The 21,182-nt window shown below is 44.2% G+C and overlaps 1 protein-coding gene across 1 annotated transcript in view; it reads left to right on the top strand.

Annotated features, from left to right (window-relative positions):
• Window positions 1–21,182, top strand: part of ASTN2 (astrotactin 2) — a 986,509-nt gene that overhangs the window by 569,614 nt on the left and 395,713 nt on the right. The window contains exon 12 of the mRNA XM_033858475.2: window positions 16,516–16,682. Coding sequence (XP_033714366.2) covers window positions 16,516–16,682 — 167 coding nt within the window. The remainder of the gene's footprint in view (window positions 1–16,515; window positions 16,683–21,182) is intronic.

Raw genomic sequence — 21,182 nt, 5'->3', positions numbered from 1 at the left:
CCCTGAAACCACAAAGTGCCTAAACCCAGGTGTCAGCGATGACAGCCCCGACCTTGACAAGAGGGGCTTCTTCACAGGTGGGAGGGGGGGCGTCTCGCTGTCAGCCCAGCAGGCGCAGCGTTGCGATGGTACAGACCTGAGCTCAGTGTATAAGCCTCCGCTCCACCCCACACCCGCTCACCGTGTGACCTTGGCAAGTCCTCGGACATCTCACACCTCAGGGTCCTCTCCTTCCAACTGGGATCTGAGTCTCTATCTTGCAGTCCCATGAAGTTAAAACAATATAATGAATGGAAAAGTACTTTAGAAACCTTAACGCACATGTGAAAGGCAGCATAGCGTGACTTGATGTCTCAGCTCTGCCGCTTACTTGCCCTGTGGCCTTGGGACAAGTGACAAAAGTTGTCTGTGCCTCGGTTTCCTTCTCTGAAAAATAAGGAGAGTCGTGTACCTGCACCATCGGGCTGGGGTTAAGAGTAAGAATTAATATTCATAACACATTGAGAACAGTGCCTGGCACCGGTAAGCACTATTAAGTGTTAGCTATTATTATTATTAATGAGCTATACATCACTAGACAGTTACTGAATAGACATTCGTCAGGACTCCTGGCGGATTTTCTTGGGAGAGTGTTCCCTGGACTCCCTTCTGTGAGCTCTCGGTACTTCTCTGTACCATATAGAAAACCTCAAGGACTGTAAGAATGTGTGCACTTATTTCTCTCCCCATGCCCCCACCCCGCCCTTTGGAATAGATGCTCCTTGAGAGCTGGGGCTAAGGTTTTGTAGATGTGATGGCCTGGAGGACAGCAGGCTTTGAATAAGCATTTGCTGGACTGAACACCCAGTCCACGCAGGGCCCTGGGGGGCTCCAGAGTTGCAGAAGTCTTGATGACTCCCGCCGGAAGGATGCCCAGGCTGTAGGAGTGAGCTGCAAGCTATGTTCTCAAGCTCCCTCTGGAATAACCTTCTCCATGGTTCCCCAGCTCAGGTGCCACTGACTATCAGAACCTATCACCTGACCTTCCTGGGAATCCCTGTCAGCCACTTGCAGAGAACCATAGGATGTCCAAGCTGGAAGGGCCCTTGGAGACCAGCGGCCAGCTTTCTCACTGCATAGATGGGAGGACTGAGGGCCAGAGAAGGCAAGTGCCCAAAGCAGGGACCGTAACCTGTGTCTTCTAACTCCCTGGGCTCCTCTGATGGGAAAGGCAGGCGACCATAAATTCATACAGCCAGCCTTGATCAGCACGTTGTGAGCAAACCCAGCCATGCATTCCGCCACTCCCGGCATTCCGCGTTTCATTGCGCTTTGCTCTATCGCGCTTCGCAGATGCTGCAGTTTTTATGAACTGAAGTGTCGTGGCCCCGCTGCATTGTCAGATGATGGTTAGCATGTTTTAGCAATGAAGTATTTTTAAATTAAAGTATGTACATTGTTTTTTAGACATAATGCCATGGCACACTTAATAGACTACAGTATAGTGTAAGCATAACTTTTATATGCGCTGGAAAACCAAAAAGTTCATCTGGCTCATGTTAGCGGGATATTCACTTTACTGCATTGTTCTGGAACCGAAGCCGCAATGTCTCTGGGGTCTGCTTGTATTGCTATTTCAGAACTGTTCTTTTTTTTTTTTTTTAATTTTGTTGAAGTGTAGCTGATTTACAATGTGTTAATTTCTGCTGTACAGCAAAGTGACTCAGTTATACATCTATATATATATATATTCCTTTTCATATTGTTTTCCATTCTGGTTTATCGCAGGATATTGAATATAGTTCCCTGCATTTCAGTACTATTCTTGAGCAAAAACCGAGCATAAGCCTCTCAGGGTTTACCCACTTCCTCTGCTGGTCTGGATGCTTCTTTGTGTCTCCACAGGACAGGGGTGGTGTGGTGAGTGGAGAGAGCGTGGGGTTAGAGTCAGACACACCTGTGTTTGCACCCCAGCTGTACTCCTGGAAAGCTGAGTGACCTGGGAAAAGCACTTGTGGTCCTAAAACCTGTTTCCTCTTCTGCAAAATTAGGCTAAATGACAGCAGGCTCATAGGGTTGTCGGCTTCAGCAAAGTAGACTAGTGAAGATACCTCGTGTCGTGCCTGGCCTGCAGTAGGTGCTCAGAGCCTTTGAATTTCCTTTCTCGTGTCTTCAGTAGGAGTGTGTTGAACCTGCACAGATGGCTGGCATGTGGGGAGAATGGCCTGTTGGCATTTCACTGGAACTCAAGCTAAAATGCAACAACATAACCAGACATTTTATTACATTCCAAAAATATTTACCAAGCATTGAATATTGAGTGAGAATAGTCATAATACCTAAACTTTTATAACAGTGGACATTTTACCCCGTACCAGGCACTAGGTAACGGACATTAAATGTCTAACTTTTTATTTCCCCCACAGGCATTCTACTGAGTAGATATAATTAGGCTCATTTCACACTGAGAATATTGAGAGTGCAAGTGTTAATGAAGTGACTGATATTACACAGCTAGTTAAATGGCAACACCAGGTGGGGTTCCTGCCTGACCCCAGAGTGCACACGGGGTGTCTTCCTCCCCTGTGCTGGGCACTGGGGCGGTGCTGACAGGCGGAAGCTGTGTGTGTTACATTCTCTGCCCTGAAATAGCACGAAGGCTCAGAGGGAGACAGTCTGTGAACCAGCAACCATCCCACCTGGCAGTACGAAGTTTGTACCAGAAGAATAATTAATGTGGGAGAGAAGGAAAAATGATTCTTGCTGACTCCAGGCATCAAAAGGAAGTCAGAACCTCTACACAGGGACGTCTCATGGCACCAGGCGTTCCTAGCAACACCTAGGAGGCCGCTGTTTATTATCAGGTCCATTGTAAAATGGGGAAACCAAGATCAGAAAGGTGTGGTGACTTGCCCGAAGTCACACAGCTAGGAAGTAGCAGCGTCTGGACTAGACTTCCTTTCTTTCTGTCTCCTCGGCATCCTTCTGCTTCTTGAGCTCATGAAGGGATCCACAGAGGGGGGCTGTGTGAGCTGTAACTTAGAGGATACATACGGTTCTTTAGAAAGAGGAGGGCAGGCCCGGAGGAGGGCAGAGCACGGACAGAGGTACTGAGGTCGGACCCTGCCTACAACAGGCAGCGTTGGGCATTGGCCCAGGTGGTTTCCAGATGCGGGTGGAAGGACAGATGAGGCAGGGTGGTGCTTTGGGCAGCGTGCCTGGGAGCTTTCCTGGGGACTGAGGCAGGCGGGCTCTGCCTTCTCCACTCGGGTCCGAGGCCCTCTGGTGGTGCCGGCAGCTGCAGACAGACACTACGCAGGGCTATTATTGATCCCTGGAATCCCTTTTTGCATGCCAGCACCCTCCCTCCATGTCAGCTTTGCAGCCCAGCACAGATTGAGCGGCAGCTGAATTGACATGAGTTGATTAAAACTCCCAGTAATTATGGGCTCTCGACCGGCCCGGTTGTCCAAATCAATGTCAGCAGTAATAGACAGGCCCTGTTGACAGATTGAGGCTGAGCGGGAGGGGGCGGGGGCCGGGGAGCTTTCCCCACTCACTCCCATTCCTGGCGGTGCTCCAGAGGCCTCCTGGGATAAGGAGCAGTGGGCTCACGCAGTCGCTAATCAACGGGGCGGTTCTTAGGAAAGGACTCAGCGCATGGGATGCTCACTAACCTCGTCAGCAAAATGGGTGTATCTCAGAGGCGCCTCTGAGTTTTGTTGTGGGGATTTGTAGAAATAGCATATGGGAAATATGCAGCCCATGGGAGGTGCTCGATAAATAGCCATTTCATTTCCTTCCTTGCTTCCTTCCCTTCCTCTTCCCAGGATTCTGTATCTGATCTGTGCACCCAAGACTATCCTGCCAGCATCCTCTCTGAGTCCCCTCGTTAACTCATCATAGGGACCTTCCCATAAGGTGCTCAGAATCCTTGTGTAGCCCAAGCCAGTCTGAACCGCTTGTGACATCACAGGCAGGCCGCCTCCATGTGGATCAGGGGAAAGAGCACCTCATTGACAATTTAGGGAATCTTCAGTGGTGGGCACAGCCTGCCTCTCCCTTGCTGTGTGACCTTAGGCAAGTCACTTGGCCTCTCTGGGCTTTAGTTTCCTCATCTGAAGAGTGAACAGGATGATATTGGTCCTACCTTAGCGTTGATGGGAAAAGCAAAAGCTGCCTGTGGCGGTGTTCTGCCTCCTCTCCACATGTAATGGGTCTCCTTCCATTGCTTTCAGAATGTATTTCCTATCTGGGGGAAAGTAATGAGCTATCCACAACAGGAGTTACCGCTTTTTGAGCACCTGCCATTGTGGCAGGTCTGGGGCAGGTACCTGATCTAGTTTGGTTCTCTCACAAGCCCAGAGAGGTAGGAGTGACTCTCTCCAGTGGAGAGATGTGGAAACCAAGGCTCAGGGAAGCCAGGGCACACAGCGAGGAAGTGGTTTGGCCGGATTTCACTCGCAGCTGTGGGGATGCTGTGTAGCTGCCAGCGTGCTCAGCCTTTCATTCACGCCTAAGCTCACAGTTGCCGTTGTCTCGTTTAATCTTGACCGTGATCTTATGGGGCAGTGCTACTGTTAGGAAGCAGCGCTCTTCCCAGGAGGTAGTACTATCATTCCGCTTCCATTGGCAATGAGAGAGAAAGCAAACGCTTACAGAGCCCTTGGAGGAGGACAAAGCTTTGCCCGTGGTTAGGCAGGTTTGGAGGCATCCTTGTGATTTCTTAAAGTGCGCTCCCTCAATCAAAGGAAATTCTCCATTTTCTTCTGAAATACTTTAGACCTAGTTCTCCCCTTTTCAAGATCCATAGTAGCTTTGGTACAAACCCAAGCAGCTCAGAGCTAAAAGGCTTCTCCAACTTCCTATTGCCCAATTCCTTCATCTTACAGCAGAGGAAACAGACTCAGAGGGTGGGATGCGCTTGCCTGAAGCCATCCAGCGAGTCAGAGACCGACGCCAGGCAGAACTGGAACTCAGCGCTCTGGAGAGCCTTTCCCATGCATCTCTAGAGGGCTGGCTAGGATCTCGCTTCTTATCTCCAGCATCCCATCTGCCTCCCGCTTCCACTTTGAGGACAGGCTCAGAGAAGCCTCGTGATGAGCTCAAGGTGACAGCCAGTACGAGGCTGGGTCTAAGCTGGAGCTCTTTCCATTACCCCATGCTGCCTGTCAGGCCCCAGGTTGTAGAGGAGAGTAGAGGTACCACATTCCTGTCTCCCAGGGCCCAGGGAGGGGCAGGGCTCATCCTCCAGCACCACTGGGAAACCCCCCCAGGCTTATTCACTACATGAGTCAATCCGACCCCAGGAAAAGTTACTCTGTTTTGCAAGTTGGTTGTTTTTCCTTCTGCTTAGAACAGCTGGTCCACCTTCTAGACTTGGGGGGTGGGGTGGTAATACAGCTCATTACAAATTTTGTGCTGGGAGTAATTTGCATTCCATAATTAATGAACATTAAAATGCATAATTACAAACAGAAACAAATGGCTTGGTGCTGATGAAAAGTCAGGCTGGGAAGGAGCCAGAGGCTCAGGGGATGGAGGAGGAGGCTGGAGAGAGCAGGGCAGGGCCAGCCTGTGCTGGAAACAGCTGGGAATCCCCCAGTTGCCTCCCCTCCACCTGCTAAGATCCTTAAGGCTTTAAGCCTTAGGGACCCAGGCCCAGGGTCTTCCTGGGGGTTCTCTTCTGAGATGGGGCAGAATGGGGGCTGTGAAGCTCTGGAGCCCAGCTGACCTGAGTTAGACCCCAAGCTCTCTCACCTACTTACTATAAAGCCTCAGGCAAAGGAGCAACACTCCAGGGATTGGGGTTATTCTCAGCTGGACCTGCCCCCTTGCTCCTACCCACTTCTTGTCCCCCAGAGCCCACCTCCCCAGGCTCCTTGTGTGAGCTCTAAGAAAGTACTTGGAGATAACTGAATTCACTTACTTCAGTAATCTCTTCAAAGTAGCAAGTCAAATCACTTATTCCTCTGCCAACAACCCTCCAGTGCCTTCCAGTTATACTTGAATAAGCTTGAGATGCCTTCTCATGACAGAAGCCCGGGGTCAGTAACTTTTTTTGTATAAAGGACCACATAGTAAAGATTTTAGGCTTTGCAAGTCACACGTGGTCCTTTTGTGTGTGTGTGTCTCATATTCTTCTTTAAAAATCAAACAAAACAAACAAACAAAACAACTTTAAAAATGTAAAGAGACATTTTTAGCTCTGGGGCTGTGCGAAAATAGGCTGTGGGGGGGAGTGGAGTTCTTTTCTCTGTTCCACTAAAAACAACTAAAAACTCTGCAGGTTATATATAAAACAAACTGTGAGAAGTGGAGAGAGGAGAAGGCGGCAGACCAGTTAGGGATTTTGAGACACGAGGAAGGACATGGTGGTCATTCCCTGGGTTTTATTTTTGCCTCATAGGTCCCAAACTTGGAGCTCAAGGAGACAGCAGCTCAGAAAGGCTGATAGATAAAGACACAAACAAGCGAACAAAAAGAGAGAGAAAAAAAAAAAAAAAAAAAGCCTGCTTTCTTAAGGCAAAGTATCAGGAAAAGGGCAGCTGACCAAGATAGAAAATTTTAGGTGCTAACCATTCTATTCAGGCCAAACATCACAGAAAATTATAATTTCAAGGATAACAACATGCCTCCTCCCCCACCCATGCTAATAAAGGCCAAGGAGGGAACTAGATGCCATCCTTTGCAGGCTGTACTGAGACCATCTGCCAACCCAGTTCCCCCTCCCTGCTGGGGTGGTGTCAGACAAGGTCAAGTAAGGAGCCAGGACTTTAATCCCCACTGAGAGGTAATGAGCAACCCTCCTACCCCCATCCAAGGTCCATCCAGTGTCAGTGGAGACTAAATAAAGAGCCTGGACTTCACCCCAACCTTCAGTAATAGGGTACTCTTCCCCTCCCTGCTGAGGTATTACCAGAGGAGACCTAGTAGAAAGTCAGGACCATTGACCATTGATCAGTAGTGATGAAACCAACCCCCACCCCACCCAGATGGTGTCAGTGGGGAACAGTAACTCAGCACACCTAACCATTCCCATCCAGGAAACTATCAGTGGAGTCCTAATAGGGGGTCAGCTTCCCACCACCCCCCAGCAGTAATGAGGACCCTTCCCTCTTGGGTATCAGTGGAGGCCAAGTGGGGAAACTGGGATTCTGCCTCCCCCTGACAATAACAAGGTGTGTCTCCCCTTTCACCTGCTGGAGCAGTGTCAGAAAAAGCCAGATTTAAAAATATATATTTAAGATTCAGAATTTTAAAAATAATATAACATAATGTCCCAAATATCTAGGTTTCCATTGGGAATCACTTGTCATACCAAGAACCAGGGAGATCTCAAACAGAATGAAAAGAGACAACCAGTAAATGCCGCTACCAAGATAACAGAGATATTAGAATTATCTGACAAATATGTTGGAATAGCCATCATAAAAATGCTTAAGCAAGCAATTATATGCACAAATGGAAAAAAAAATCTCAGCAAAGAAGTAAAAGATATAAAGGAGAAGCAAATGGAAATTATGTAACTGAAAAATACAATAATTGATTTACAAAATGCAGTGGATTGACTCACCAGCAGAATGGAGAGGACAAGGAAATAATCAATGAACTGAAAGATAGTACAGTAGAAATTACCCACTCTGAACATCAAGAGAAAATAGATTGGAAAAGAAAATGAACACAGTCTCATGGGCCTGTGGGACTGTGAAAAAAGATCTAACATTTGTGTCATTGGGGGCCCAGAAGAAGAGAAGAAAGAGAGCAGGGCTAAAAAAGTACTCAAAGAAATTATGGCTACAAATTTCTAATTTAGCAAAATGACTCATTCTACAGATTCAAAAAGCTGAGCAAACTCAAGGATAAACACAAAGAAATCCACACCAACACATCATAGTCAAATTTCTGAAAATATCTTCAGTTTTTCAAAAGAAAAAATCTTATTAACAAGGAGAGAGAAATGACATCTATAGGGGAAACACAATTTGAATGATGGTGGAATTCTCATAAGAAATCATGGAGGCCAGAAGGAAGTGGCACAACATTTTTCAAGTGCTAAATGAAAAAGAGCTGTCAATGCAGAATCCTATGTCCAATAAAATATCCTTTAGCAATGAAGGAGAAATGAAGACATTCTCAGATGAAGGAAAACTAAGAAAATGTTGTCACCTGCAGACTTAGTCTAAATAAATGGCTAATGAAAGTTACCAAACAAAAAGGAAGTCATAAAAGAAGGGATCTTGGAACACTGGGAAGGAAGAAAACACAGTTAGCAAAACCATAGGTAAATGCATTAGACCTTCCTTCTCCTCTTGAGTTATCTTCATTGTGTTTGATGGTTAAAGCCAAAATGATAGCAGTGTCTGATGTGATTCTGAATACAGTCCACCCAATATCCCCAGGTTTCATATCCACGGATTACACCAACCTCTGATGTAAATTTCCCAGCTGGTTGAATTTGTGGATGGGAAACCTGCAGTTGTGGAGGGCTGAGTGTATTTATTGCACCAGGCCGTATGAGGGACGTGAGCATCGGTGGAGTTTGGTATCTGTGTGGACTCCTGGAACCAATCTGCTATGGATACCAAGGGACAACTGTATATTCAGAGGAATATTTAAGAAAATTATGTTATAAATGGGAGAGGATAAAGGGACATAAAGAGAAGTAAGCTCTCTTTTTTAAATAATTTATTTGTTTTTATTTTTGGCTGCGTTGGGTCTTCGTTGCTGCATGCAAGCTTTCTCTAGTTGCGGTGAGCAGGGGCTACTCTTCATTGCAGTGCACGGGTTTCTCATTGCGGTGGCTTCTCTTGTTGCAGAGCATGGGCTCTAGGTGCGTGGGCTTCAGCAGTTGTGGCATGCAGGCTCAGTAGTTGTGGCTCACGGGCTCTAGAGTGCAGGCTCGGTAGTTGTGGCACATGGGCTCAGTTGCTCTGCAGCGTGTGGGATCTTCCCAGACCAGGGCTCGAACCCGTGTCCCCTTCATTGGCAGGCAGATTCTTAACCACTGTGCCACCAGGGAAGTCCCAAGAGAAGTAAGCTTTCTACACATCACTTAAACTGGTAAAATAATGGCACCAGTACACTATGGTAAGTTATGCATACTAGAACGACCACTAAAAACTTTACAAAGAGATGTACCCCAAAATATTATAGATAAATTAAAAAGAATTTCTAAAAAATGTTCAAGTAACCCACAGGAAGGTAAGGCAAGGAAAGCAGAGAAATGAAAAGCAGAGATGAGAAAACAGAAAGTAAACCAGTGGACTTAAGTTCTAAGCTATCAATAATCACATTAAATGTAAGTGATCTAAATACACAAATTAAAGACAGAAATTGGCAGAGTGGTTAAAAATCATGACCCAAATATATGCTCTCTACAAGACATTCACTTCACATATAATGATTTAGGCAGGTTGAAAGTAAACAGATCAGAGAAGACATATACATAGCAAACAAAAGCTGGAGCAGCTGTATTAATATCATATAAAGTAAGCCTTAGAGCAAAGAAGGTTATCAGAGAAGGACACTGTATAATAATGAAAGGGCTGTCCACCAGGAAGACATAGAAATCATAGATATTTATGCATCAGACAACAGAGCTGCAAAATGTATGAAGCAAAAACTAATTGAACTGAAAGGAAAAGTAGACTAATCCACAGTTATAGTTGGATCCTTCCACACCCCTCCCCCCACAACTGATACAACACTTAGACAGAAAGTAGCAATGTTATAGATTAGGTTAGTAACACCTCCAACCAAAAGGATCTAGTTGACATTTATAGAACACTCTGCGCCGCAACGACAGAATGCTCATTCTTTTTAAGTACCTATGGGACATGTACTGAAATGGACCATATTCTGGGCCTTGGTAAAAGGCTCAACAAATTTAAAGAATTTAAATCATACAGAGTGTGTTCTCCAGCCACCACAGAATCAAACTAGAAAGCAATAACAGATAACAGAAAAATCTCTAAATACTTGGAAACTACACAACACATTTCTAAATAATGCATAGGTTGAGAGGGAGTCTCAAGGGCAATTAAAAATACATTGAACTGAATGAAATAAAAATAGAGTATATCAAAATGTATGGGACACAGCTAGCACAGTAATTCATCTTCTCCTTAAAGTAAAAGTCTTTATATTTAATGAGGAGGAAATTTATAGCCATAAACGCATACATTAGATAAAAAGTTTCAAATTAATAATCTAAGTTCCCCACCTCGAGAACCTACAAAAAGGAGAACAAAAGAAGCTCAAAGCAAACAGAAGAAAGGAAATCAATGCAATTGAAAACAGAAAAATAGATAAAGTCAATGAAACCAAAAAAAAAAAAAGAAGATTCTTTGAAAATGTCAAGAAAATTAAAAAAGATAAACAAAATAACAAGACTTTTAAAGAAAAGAAGAGGGAAGACACAAGTTACCAATATCAGGAATGAGACGGATAATATCACTACAGACCCTGCAGATGTCAAAAGGATTAATAAAGGAATGTTACAAATAGCTATACACACATATATTTGACAACCTAGATGAAATGGATCAATTCCTTGAAAAATGCAAAATATCACGTCACCCAATATGAAATAGATATTTGAATAGCCCTATAACTACTAAGAAAATTGAAATTGTAACTTAAAAACTCCCCCAAAAGAAATCTCTAAGCTTGAGCAGTTTCACTGGAGATGTAAACCTCAGTGTAAGTCTCACGCTTCATACAAAAATTAACTTGAAGTGTATCACAGAATTAACTGTAAAACATAAAGCTGTAACACTTCTAGAACACACACATACACACACACGAGAAAATATTTGAGATTTGAGCTTGGCAAAGAGTTCTTAGATTCCAAGATATAGATTTTATGATACATAAAAGAGAAAATAACTTGGATTTCATCAAAATTAGAAACATTTGCTCTGTGAAAGCTCAGTTGAAAAAGATGAGAAGACAAATTACAGAGTGGGAGAGAAAATATTTGCAAACTGCATATTTGACAAAAGTCTAGTGTCTAGACTATATAAGGAACTTCCAAACCTTAACAATTAAAAACAAACAATCCAATTAGAAAATGAAAAAAAGACACTGAGAGACATCTCACTGAAAAGGATATAAAGGTGGAAAATAAACACAAAAGATGTTCAGCATCGTTAACGATTAGAGACATACAAATTAAAACCACAGTGGATGGGCTTCCCTGATGGCACAGTGGTTAAGAATCCGCCTGCCAATGCAGGGGACACCGGTTCGAGCCCTGGTCCGGGAAGATCCCACATGCCACAGAGCAACTAAGCCCGTGTGCCACACCTGCGCTCTAGAGCCTGCACTGTAGAGCCTGCGTGCCACAACTACTGAAACCCGCGCATCTAGAGCCTGTGCTCCGCAACAAGAGAAACTGCCGCGGTGAGAAGTCTGCACACCTCAATGAAGAGTAGCCCCCACTTGACGCAACTAAAGAAAGCCCACGCACAGCAACGAAGACCCACCACAGCCAAAAATAAATGAATGAATGAGTGAAAAAACACAGTGGAGGTATTACTACACACCTGTCAGGATGTGTAAATAAAATGAAAAATACTGACGACATCAAATGCTGATGAGGATGTGGAGAAACTGGATCGCTCATGTTTTGCTGGTGGGGATTTAAAATAGTACAACCGCCCTGAAAAAGTGTGGCAGCTTCCTAAAAATATTAAACATGTAACGACCGTACAACCCAGAAATTATACTCCATGGCTTTTTTTTCCCCAGAGACATGAAAATGTATGTCCACACAAAAACTTGCACACTAACGTTTGTAGCAACATTATTCATAATAGCCAAGAACTGGAAACAACCCACATGTCCTTCATCAGGCAAACAGTTAAACTATAGTCCATCCATAGCATGGCATAATACTCTGCAATATAAAAGGAACTAAATATTGATACATGAAGACACCTGGATGAATATGAGAATTATGCTAAGTGAAAAAAAAACCCTAAAAGGTCACAAACTATATGGTTTTATTTATGTAACATTCTTGAAATGACAACATTATAGAAATGGAGAGCATATTAGTGGTTGCCAAGTATTAAGGAAGGGAGTCAAGTGAGCAGTGGGTATGGCTTTAAAAAGGCAAGAGGAGGAATCTATGTAGTGATGGAAATGTTTTGTATCTTGATTATCAATGTATATATCCTGGTTGTCATATTTTGATATAGTTTTGCAAGATATTACTATTGTGGAAAACTGGTAATAATCTGGATCTCTCTGTATTGTATTATTTCTTACAGTTGCATGTGAATCTATTATAAGCATCTCAAAATTGTAATATATATATAACTAAAAAAAAAAAAAGCACAGGCCTCTGACAGGATTTGGCCTAGAGACCATAATGTGCCAACTTCTGGCTTAAGTGATTTGGTCACTTTCTACATCTCACCCCTTGCCTTGTGCCAACATTGTTTCCCCCTGTCTCACGGAGCTTCAGCTGCATTGGCTTCCTCTGTTCCATGGACAGGCCAACACTGTTCCTGCCTCAGGACTTTCATACGTGCTATTCCTTCTTGGATAACTCTTCCCACTTACACTCACCTGGGAGATTCCACTTATTATTCAGGCTTAGTTCAAGTGCTCAATGTATGCCTCCTTTATCCCCGTTCACTTTTTATCATGTTGCACTTTTGTTGTACTTTTTACTCTATGAAATAATAATTTCCCTTTTGTTAATCATTTGTCTTCTCCCTAGAATTTAAGCCCCATGAGAGCAGGGTCTTGCTTATCTTCTTTACTACTGCATGTCCAGCACCCAGCATCTTTGCTTAGCACTGAGTAGATGTTCAATATACATTTGTTAAATGGTCCAAAGAAGGACTCATATGGATGAGAAAGAAAAGATAAACGGATAGTTCCAGTTAGGTTTTATGGGAGGGAATGGGTTCATTCATTTATCATTTGTTCCACTTACCCATTCATTTATCCTTCATTTATTGAGTGCCTATTGTGTGCCAGGTTCTGAGCCAGATTCTTGGGGTTTTTTTGTTTTTTTTGTTTTTTTTTGTTTTTTTTTGTTTTTTTTGCGGTACTCAGGCCTCTCACTTGTGGCCTCTCCCGTTGCGGAGCACAGGCTCCGGATGCGCAGGCTCAGCGGCCATGGCTCACGGGCCCAGCCACTCCGCGGCACGTGGGATCTTCCCAGACCGGGGCACGAACCCGCGTCCCCCGCATCGGCAGGCGGACTCTCAACCACTGCGCCACCAGGGAAGCCCCAGAGCCAGATTCTTTAGGTTGTTTTCTCATAGGGTCACCAGAAATGCCTCCCAGAGAGACATACTTATTTCCGTCTTACAGATGAGAAGCCTGAGTTTGTCTTTGAGGTGAAGCACTTGCCTAGATGCTCAGTGTCAAAGGCCTGTGTGCAATTCAAGACTAACATCAGTCCTACTGGTCCCGTCTTCAAGGTGTTGCCTCCATTTAAGGAAGAAAAGCTGAGGCCCAATTAGGTTCAAGGTCACCGGGCGGGTGAGCGGTGTACCTGAGAAGAGTTCTGATCTTCCTGTCTCTAGTACACCAGAATCTCCGTTTTGCCCCAGTGACATTCATCTCTTTCCTCTAAGAAGACATCCCCGACCCAAGCCTGCCTACTCCAATATTCCCCAATCACATTTGCAGAATTTCCATTTTCCCATTCAAGTTACACTGTGCTTCTTCATGTTTGCTTTGTAACTAGTGCTCTGTCTGACAGATATATGTATTTCTCATTTCTCAAACTAGATCCTAAGCTTCTTAATCATACCCAGAACGACAGCTACCATTTGCCAAACACTGTGTGAAGCACTTGTTACATTTATCTCACTGTATTAGTTATCTTTTGCTGTGTAACAGATTATCCCCAAATTGGGCATCTTAAAACAAAAAGCGTTTATTATCTCACACCATTTTTTTTTTTTTTTTTTTTGCGGTACGCGGGCCTCTCACTGTTGTGGCCTCTCCCGTTGCGGAGCACAGGCTCCGGACGTGCAGGCTCAGCAGCCATGGTTCACGGGCCCAGCCGCTCCGCGGCATGTGGGATCTTCCTGGACCGGAGCACGAACCCGTGTCCCCTGCATCGGCAGGCGGACTCTCAACCACTGCACCACCAGGGAAGACCCTCACACCATTTTTAAGGATTAGAAATTTAGGAGTGGCTTAGCAAACTGGGTGGTTTAAGAAAATAGAAATGTATTTTCTCAAGTTTCTGGAGGCCAGAAATCTGAAATCAAGATTGTCAACAGGGTCTTCCTCCCTCAAAGTGCTCCAGGGGAGAAAGCATCCTTGTCTCTCCAGCTTCTGGTGGCTGCAGCACTTGGTGACTTGTGGCCACATCGCTCCAATCTGCGCTCTATCCCCACGTGGTCCTTTGCATGTGTGTAATTTCTCTGTGCCTCTTTTTTATAAGGACATTTGTGACAGCATTTAGAGCTACCTAGATAGATAATCCCCATTAGTCTCCTCATCTCAAGAGCTCTAATATAATTACATCTGCAAAATAACGTTACCATAGAAGGTAACATTCACAGGTTCCGAGGGTTAAGATGGGGACGCATCTTTGGGAGCCATTATTAGCCCTGCCACACCACCCCATAGGTTTGCCATAAGGATTAACTACGTTAAATTAGATACAGTGTTTAGATTATGCCTGGAATATAGAACATATTGTTTTAAAGAATAAAAGTGGTAGGGAATCAGTGGGGGGTGGAAAGAACTGTGAGTAATACCCCGCCCCAGATGTCTCCTGTTACCTGGTGAGAAGGTCAGCCCTTCCTTCCAGCACTCACCCCTACATCTCTGCAGACAGATGACCCGGCCCCAGGTACCAGCACACAGCTCCCAATGACCCCATGACTAGGTGCCTTTCTGTCTGACAGTGAATGTTCTGAGACAAGCAGGGGCCTCCTCTAAGCTTGTATTAATATGTACAGCACTTCACTCCCATAGAAAATTGATTTTTCTTTTTAAGCACAAAATGTAGCCAGTTTTATAACCTTTCTGCAGCTTGACAAAGGCCATTTATAACCAACTGTCTCTGTCACCCTTCCTGGCGCCAGTCTCAAATGTCTTGAAGAACTCTCTCGTGCATCTGTAATTATGAATTCTTCTTAGGCAAAATTTAATTTCTAAGAGAGATGACCTTTTTTGGTTGTTCATCATCCTGATGTTGTTCAGGATGACGGCTTGGGGAGGGGACGAGGGAGCTGGTTGGGAGGAGAGGAACGTTGGGAGGGCGTTTTAATCAGCGATGTCCAGTGATAGATGAGGAGGGCCGGGCTCTGGGTGTTAATCTTGGTGGACAGGAAATGCCAGCAGGGTGACTGAAATTAAAACCTAGTACCTCATTTTCTCTCCCAAACGCGGGAGAATTGGAACTTCTTCTCCATCTGCTGGACTGGAGATGAGCTCAGCCTCATCAAATGATGGGAAACTAAATTAAATAACTAGGTGGTTCTACTGAGGGTATAAGAGCCTCCATTTACGGAGCACTTAGCAGGTACACCCTTAGCTGGGCACACCAGAAGAGCATTCGACTGAGGTCACTCAAGGTTGGAATTGTTGAGCTTTTAAGGGACCAGAGGGCAACCCGTTTGGTTACCTGGAGGAAAGTTCACATGGCCTGGCAGAGGGTTTGATATCATCTGCAGAAGACCTTGGCTGTCAGCTTTAGGAAGATTCGCTTTGTTGTTGTTTAGAATTCATTTATTTATTTAAGCTGGGGAGTGATGCTACTTAGAAATATCACTCTGGAGACCATTAGGAGGATGGTATACAGCAGGCCAGACTGCAGGCCAGCAGACTGTGTAGGAGGCCTTTGTGAAGATGCAGGAGTCTCATTTAGGACTTCAGGTACTAGGATGGAGAAGAGGTGACACATTCAAGACAGGAAGGAAGAGAACTCACATTTGATGAGTACCAAATTTCATGCCAAATTCTAAAGTAAGTTATGCAGCCCCTGTGGTCCAGCTTAAGCTTGACAACAAATCCACAGATGCAGGTGCTAGGCTCGTTTAACAGATAAGGAAGTTGAATCTCAGAGAGGGTGAGTAACTTGCCCCAGATCACACAGGGAGAAGGAGAAGATCTGGAACTTAAACTCATATTGGTAAAAGCTCTTTAAAATATATCTGGCTGCCTCCCATGGTGACCCTATTGGACAATAATAATAAACACAATAATGATGATGATCCCAGCAATATTAGTATTCATAGCAGCTCACTTTTTCTGTATGGTTGCCGTATGAGCCACAGAGTTCTAAGTACTTTGCACACACTGTCTCCCTTCATTCTCATAATTTTACAAGATATCGACAAAAGCTCCATTTTACAGGTGGGCACACTGAGGTTCAGAGAGGTAAAGGAATTTATCCAAGGCCACACAGCTATTAGGGGGTCAAATGAGACTTTGAACCTGTCTCTACAGTCCCGACACCTGCCCCTTTTCAGAAGGTGGGAGGAGAGGGCATGATGAGACCCTCCACTTCTTCAGCTGTAACCACCCTGTTGCTGTCTCTCTGAGCAGTGCCCTGAGGAGCTGAGGCCCATGAAGGACGGCTCCGGCTGCTATGACCACTCCAAAGGCATCGACTGCTCCGATGGCTTCAACGGCGGCTGCGAGCAGCTGTGCCTGCAGCAAACACTGCCTTTGCCCTACGATGCCACCTCCAGCACCATCTTCATGTTCTGCGGGTGAGTCTCTGTCCCCGAGGCCCGGCCTCTCCCTTCACAGCTGTGGGAGGGATGCAGGAAAAAGATCAGGAACCACAGCCTGGCCCAGCTGGGACTGACCTTCAATGAAATGGCCTTTCTTCCTCTCCTTTTTCAGCCCAAGAGGAAAAAGGCAACAATATAACCTTTGGTTGGGGGTTGAAAAGAAGAATGGAAGAAGAAAAATAAATAATTGATTAGTGGTTATGACAAGTGGAATCCTTGCTCAGGCTACATCCTAGGGTCAGGATTTTTTTCTGCAAAAGTCTCTTGCCCCTTCTGCATCACCCTGTAACCACGGTCAGTGTATTTTGGAGACAAAAGCAGGCACCGTGAAGGTGTCCCTGAGAAACCAGGAGGTGTGATGCTTAAGAACACGGGCTTAGCCTGGGCTTTCAACTTTCTTTCTGCAGGGATTAAGCAGTGCCAAGTTCCGAGGTTATCCCCTCTTTGTCCTAATGCCCCTGTCAATAATGATAATTAATTGGGGGAGCTGAGGTGGAAAAGAAACAATGCAGGCAAAGCTCAAAGTTCTCGCTCATGCTAAGAAATCAGCTGAGTTTTAAACTTAGTATGAGACTGAAAGAGGGGGTCACGTTAGGACCAACTTGCTGGGTGACCTGGGACAAGTCACTGTCCCTCTCTGGGCTGCAGTTTGACGACTTGTGAAATGAGATCTTCGGACAACGACGCCTAATAGTTGTTCCAATTTATCTTGTCCTCCTTGTTGAAAAAGTCTGCAGTGGGAGTTACCTCTGCCATGGAGAGCTTCTAGCATAGCATTTGGTCCTCAGCAGTCACTCAAGAAAATGGCAGCCTTTTTTCTTCTCTTCATTCCCTTTCTGATGATGTCTTCATATTAGAAAATTTGCTCATTTTTTGACATTCTGTGACTCAGAAAAATAATTCTTTGCTTGTGCAAGATGGTTGGTCATTGAAGGGTGCTCAGTGCTTTACTAAGATAGAAAAGCAGAATAAAGTGTAAACAAACTTTTCAGTCCTGCGTATTACGAAAGAGGAGGTGGGGGAATGTGTATGGGTTTAATCTCAGTTTAACAGAAAATTACCTTTACCTGCATGGTTCTAGTCCATGGGGTCTGGTTTTCCTTCTGCGGCTAATGTCAGGGTCTCCCTACCCCAGCCCCAGTTACACTGGGTGCTGCAGGCGCCCTTGAGCCGTTGTTAAAGCAACTTGCCGGAGGCCGTAGATATGTATCAGTCAGATAAATAAGACATAAAGTATTGTATGCAGACATGAACTTTAAGGGTCTCTGCTCAGTTTAAGTGACTGCAGGGCAGTGTTGAGTAAATTATGCGTGGTACTTAACATCTCTATGCCTCAGTTTTCTCATCTGTAGAAAAGATGATAATAGCATCTCTCTATAGAGTTGCTATGAGGATTAAATGCATTACATTAATTACATCACAGTTTACATTACTATTTCTAAAGTCCTTTGGAACAGTGCCCTGCACAGAGTTAGCACTAGTGTGTATTTGTTAAGTAAAATAGCTAAAGTGAGTGATAGTAATGACAACAGCCCTCCACTTGCTCAGTGACCTGAGGTGCTCAACCTCTTAGTTTCCGGGTCTGTGAGACACGGACAAACTAACCTTTCCTACCCAGAAAGGTCTCTTAAAGTTTTAAGTTAGACTGAATTGGGAGAGGGTGCTGTGAGCTGTTGAAGCTCGTCCAAATGCTGATAAACAGGACAAAAAAACGAGACTAAAACCCAGGTCTCCTTAAACCAGCTGCAGTGTCAACATGCTTTGAAAATTGTCTATTAAGGATGCAAATGAGAAGTTAGCCACACTTGTTAGAAGCACTGTAAACAAGACCATTAGCAGGTACTTGTGTGAAAGTTGGTCTAGAGAAGTGGCAGGCTACTGAATTAAACAAGGAAAACAAACCCTCCTCCAGGGGACTTTGTCGACTTGCTCAGAGCTCTGTGCCTTTTCTGAGAGTTTCCTGGGTAGCACAGGTTTAATAAACCTATTTGCAGGCAGGTTAATAATAGCAGCTAACACTTATTAAGCACTTCCTACATGCCATGACTGTGCTAAGTACTTTGATGACATTAGCCCATTGAATTCTCATACCAACTCTACAAGGGAGGTACTAGTATTATTATGATCTCGATTTACTGTCAAGAAAACCAGGCACAGAGGGGCTCAGTGACTTGCTCAAGGTCACACAGCTAAATAAACAGGGGCGTCGAGATTGAAACCCAGTCCACGGGGCTCCAGTATTAGTCAAAACAGATCTGATATCACTCCTGGCCTCTGGCCACTCCCGGCCATGTGGTTTTGAGCAAATCACTAGACATCTCTGAGACTCTTGTTTCATGTAGAAGCAGATGTGATTGCAGCAGCATTGTGAGGGTTAATTGAAATCACATGTGCATAGAGTCCAGCACGTGTAAGCACTCACTAAATGGTAGCTATACTTAGTCTGATAGGTATAAAGCCATCTCATTTAATCCTCCAATGACTGAATTGTATGTCCTGTTTCCTGTTCTGTCTCCAGCACATTAGAACAGTGCCTGACACGTAGTAGGTGCTCAATTAATAATTGTGAAATTAAGTTCCTCAATTGACACGGCTAAGGAAGTTGTTCACAGTCTGGCCTTTTCAGCTGTATTTCCAGTTACGTCCCTATTCCTGAATTAGGCATCTTGGCTTCAGCTTCTGGAGTGTTCAGCATTGTTTCCTCTGCTTCTCCTCCTCTCTTCCCCCCACTACCCCCCATTTGTCCGTGGCCGTTTAGCTTGAATGCTCTGTTTCATCTTCAAGTCTTGGTATAGATCTTAACCTTCTTCAGCCAGTCTTCTCTGAGTCTCAAGAGAAGTCCAAAAGTGAGATGTGTAGTTACCGTGGAGCTGGGTATATAATGCCTTGCCCTTTAAAATGGATACCATTTAAATGTTGGCTTAATATTTACCAAATCTTAATATTTATAGGAAAGACTGTTTTTCTTGTCTTATATTAGTTTGGTTTTTTTTGTTTTTTCTTTTCTACCCATAGGGCCTTCTTACCAGGGAAGGGCCATTGACATTTTGTCTCCAATTCTAATTTATCCCAGTGAAATCTTGACACATCTTGCAGACTGGACCGCTGGCTGGCTGTTCTGGTTGTCAGCCCTAGTCAGGTCAAGTTCCTCAAAACTGAGTAAAGCATCCTTTCTCTGGAGTCACACAGCCCCCTGCCCCAAGCTTCTCACTGTCGCAGCCTCACTGCTGTGTTGACTTACCTGCTTTCCTGTCTGGTCCCTGTCACACTGCAGACTCCTCATGAGCAGAGACTAGGTCTTAATCACCTGTGTGTCCCCGTTGTCACTGCTTGCCCAAGGACTTTTTCAAAGCCATAACTGTCGAATTAAAGAATTCATCCACCTAAGATTTGCTGCCCCAACTCTGTGCCTGGTCTTTTGTGGGGTGATAAGAATGCAAAGAAGCATTGAGTACAAGTCCTTGCCCACCAGGGGCAAAGTGGACTCTGAGGACAGGTGTTTGAGCCTCACTTGGTCCTGATTGATGTTGATAGACTACAGGTAACAGTAGGATAAGAGAAGCAGGTGGATTTGAGATAGGTTGAAAAGGTCATTGTATACTAAGATGAAACATTTAGAATGAATCTTATGGGTGAGGAAGCATTTCTTCTCTCCAAGACCCACACAGGTTACCTAGCAACCAAGTTTGTTTCATTTGTACAAGTGTTTACAGCATATACCGCGCATTCTTCCAAGAGAAGTTAATATTATCCACATGGATCCAACCTATAAAAAATGGATAATATAAAGATATGACAGGACGGATAAGAGCCATTTGTAAGGAGAGAAAGGGAAAGGGAGAAAATGGTTTCAGGAGCCTGAAATGGGAGAATTACTCAATGTGAGATAAGTTTAGCACTGTTTGTCTTGGCAACCAAAGAAAGCAGAAAAAAACATGGTGGATTATAGAATTGTCCTTGCTTGAGAAAAGGAAGTTTGCAGTTTTGGGGTTTTTGCTTTGCTTTGTTTTGTTTTCCAGAGGATGTACTCCTTTTCCTGACATAATTTGCTAAGAGAGATGTTTCCTGTATATACCTATATAAGAAGTAATGAACAATGCCATCAACAGTTTTGAGGTTTCAGTCTTTCTCACATCATTTAGAGGAGAAAACTGAGGCCCAGAAGGGTCTCACAGCCAGTGAGGAGGTGAAATTGGGATAAGAGATGTCCCAGGCTACTCTATTCTAATCTATTGAATCTATTGAATATACTTAATATATATTATACTTAAATATACTTGATATATATATATATATATACTTAAATATACTTGAATATACTTGAATATACTTAAATATAATTTACTTTAAAGTGAAGTGAAAATGTATGTAAAAATACGGACTCAAAGAGCACATCCAGCCTCAACAGTCCTTGCTAGGCTATCTGTTTAATGTCATTTTTATGTGATTTTAGGAGGGAGAGGAGATAAATACATT

This window comes from Tursiops truncatus, chromosome 6, assembly GCF_011762595.2.
Source record: "Tursiops truncatus isolate mTurTru1 chromosome 6, mTurTru1.mat.Y, whole genome shotgun sequence".
NCBI classification, from domain to species: Eukaryota; Metazoa; Chordata; class Mammalia; order Artiodactyla; family Delphinidae; genus Tursiops; species Tursiops truncatus.
This window is presented reverse-complemented; position numbering and strand designations above follow the sequence as displayed.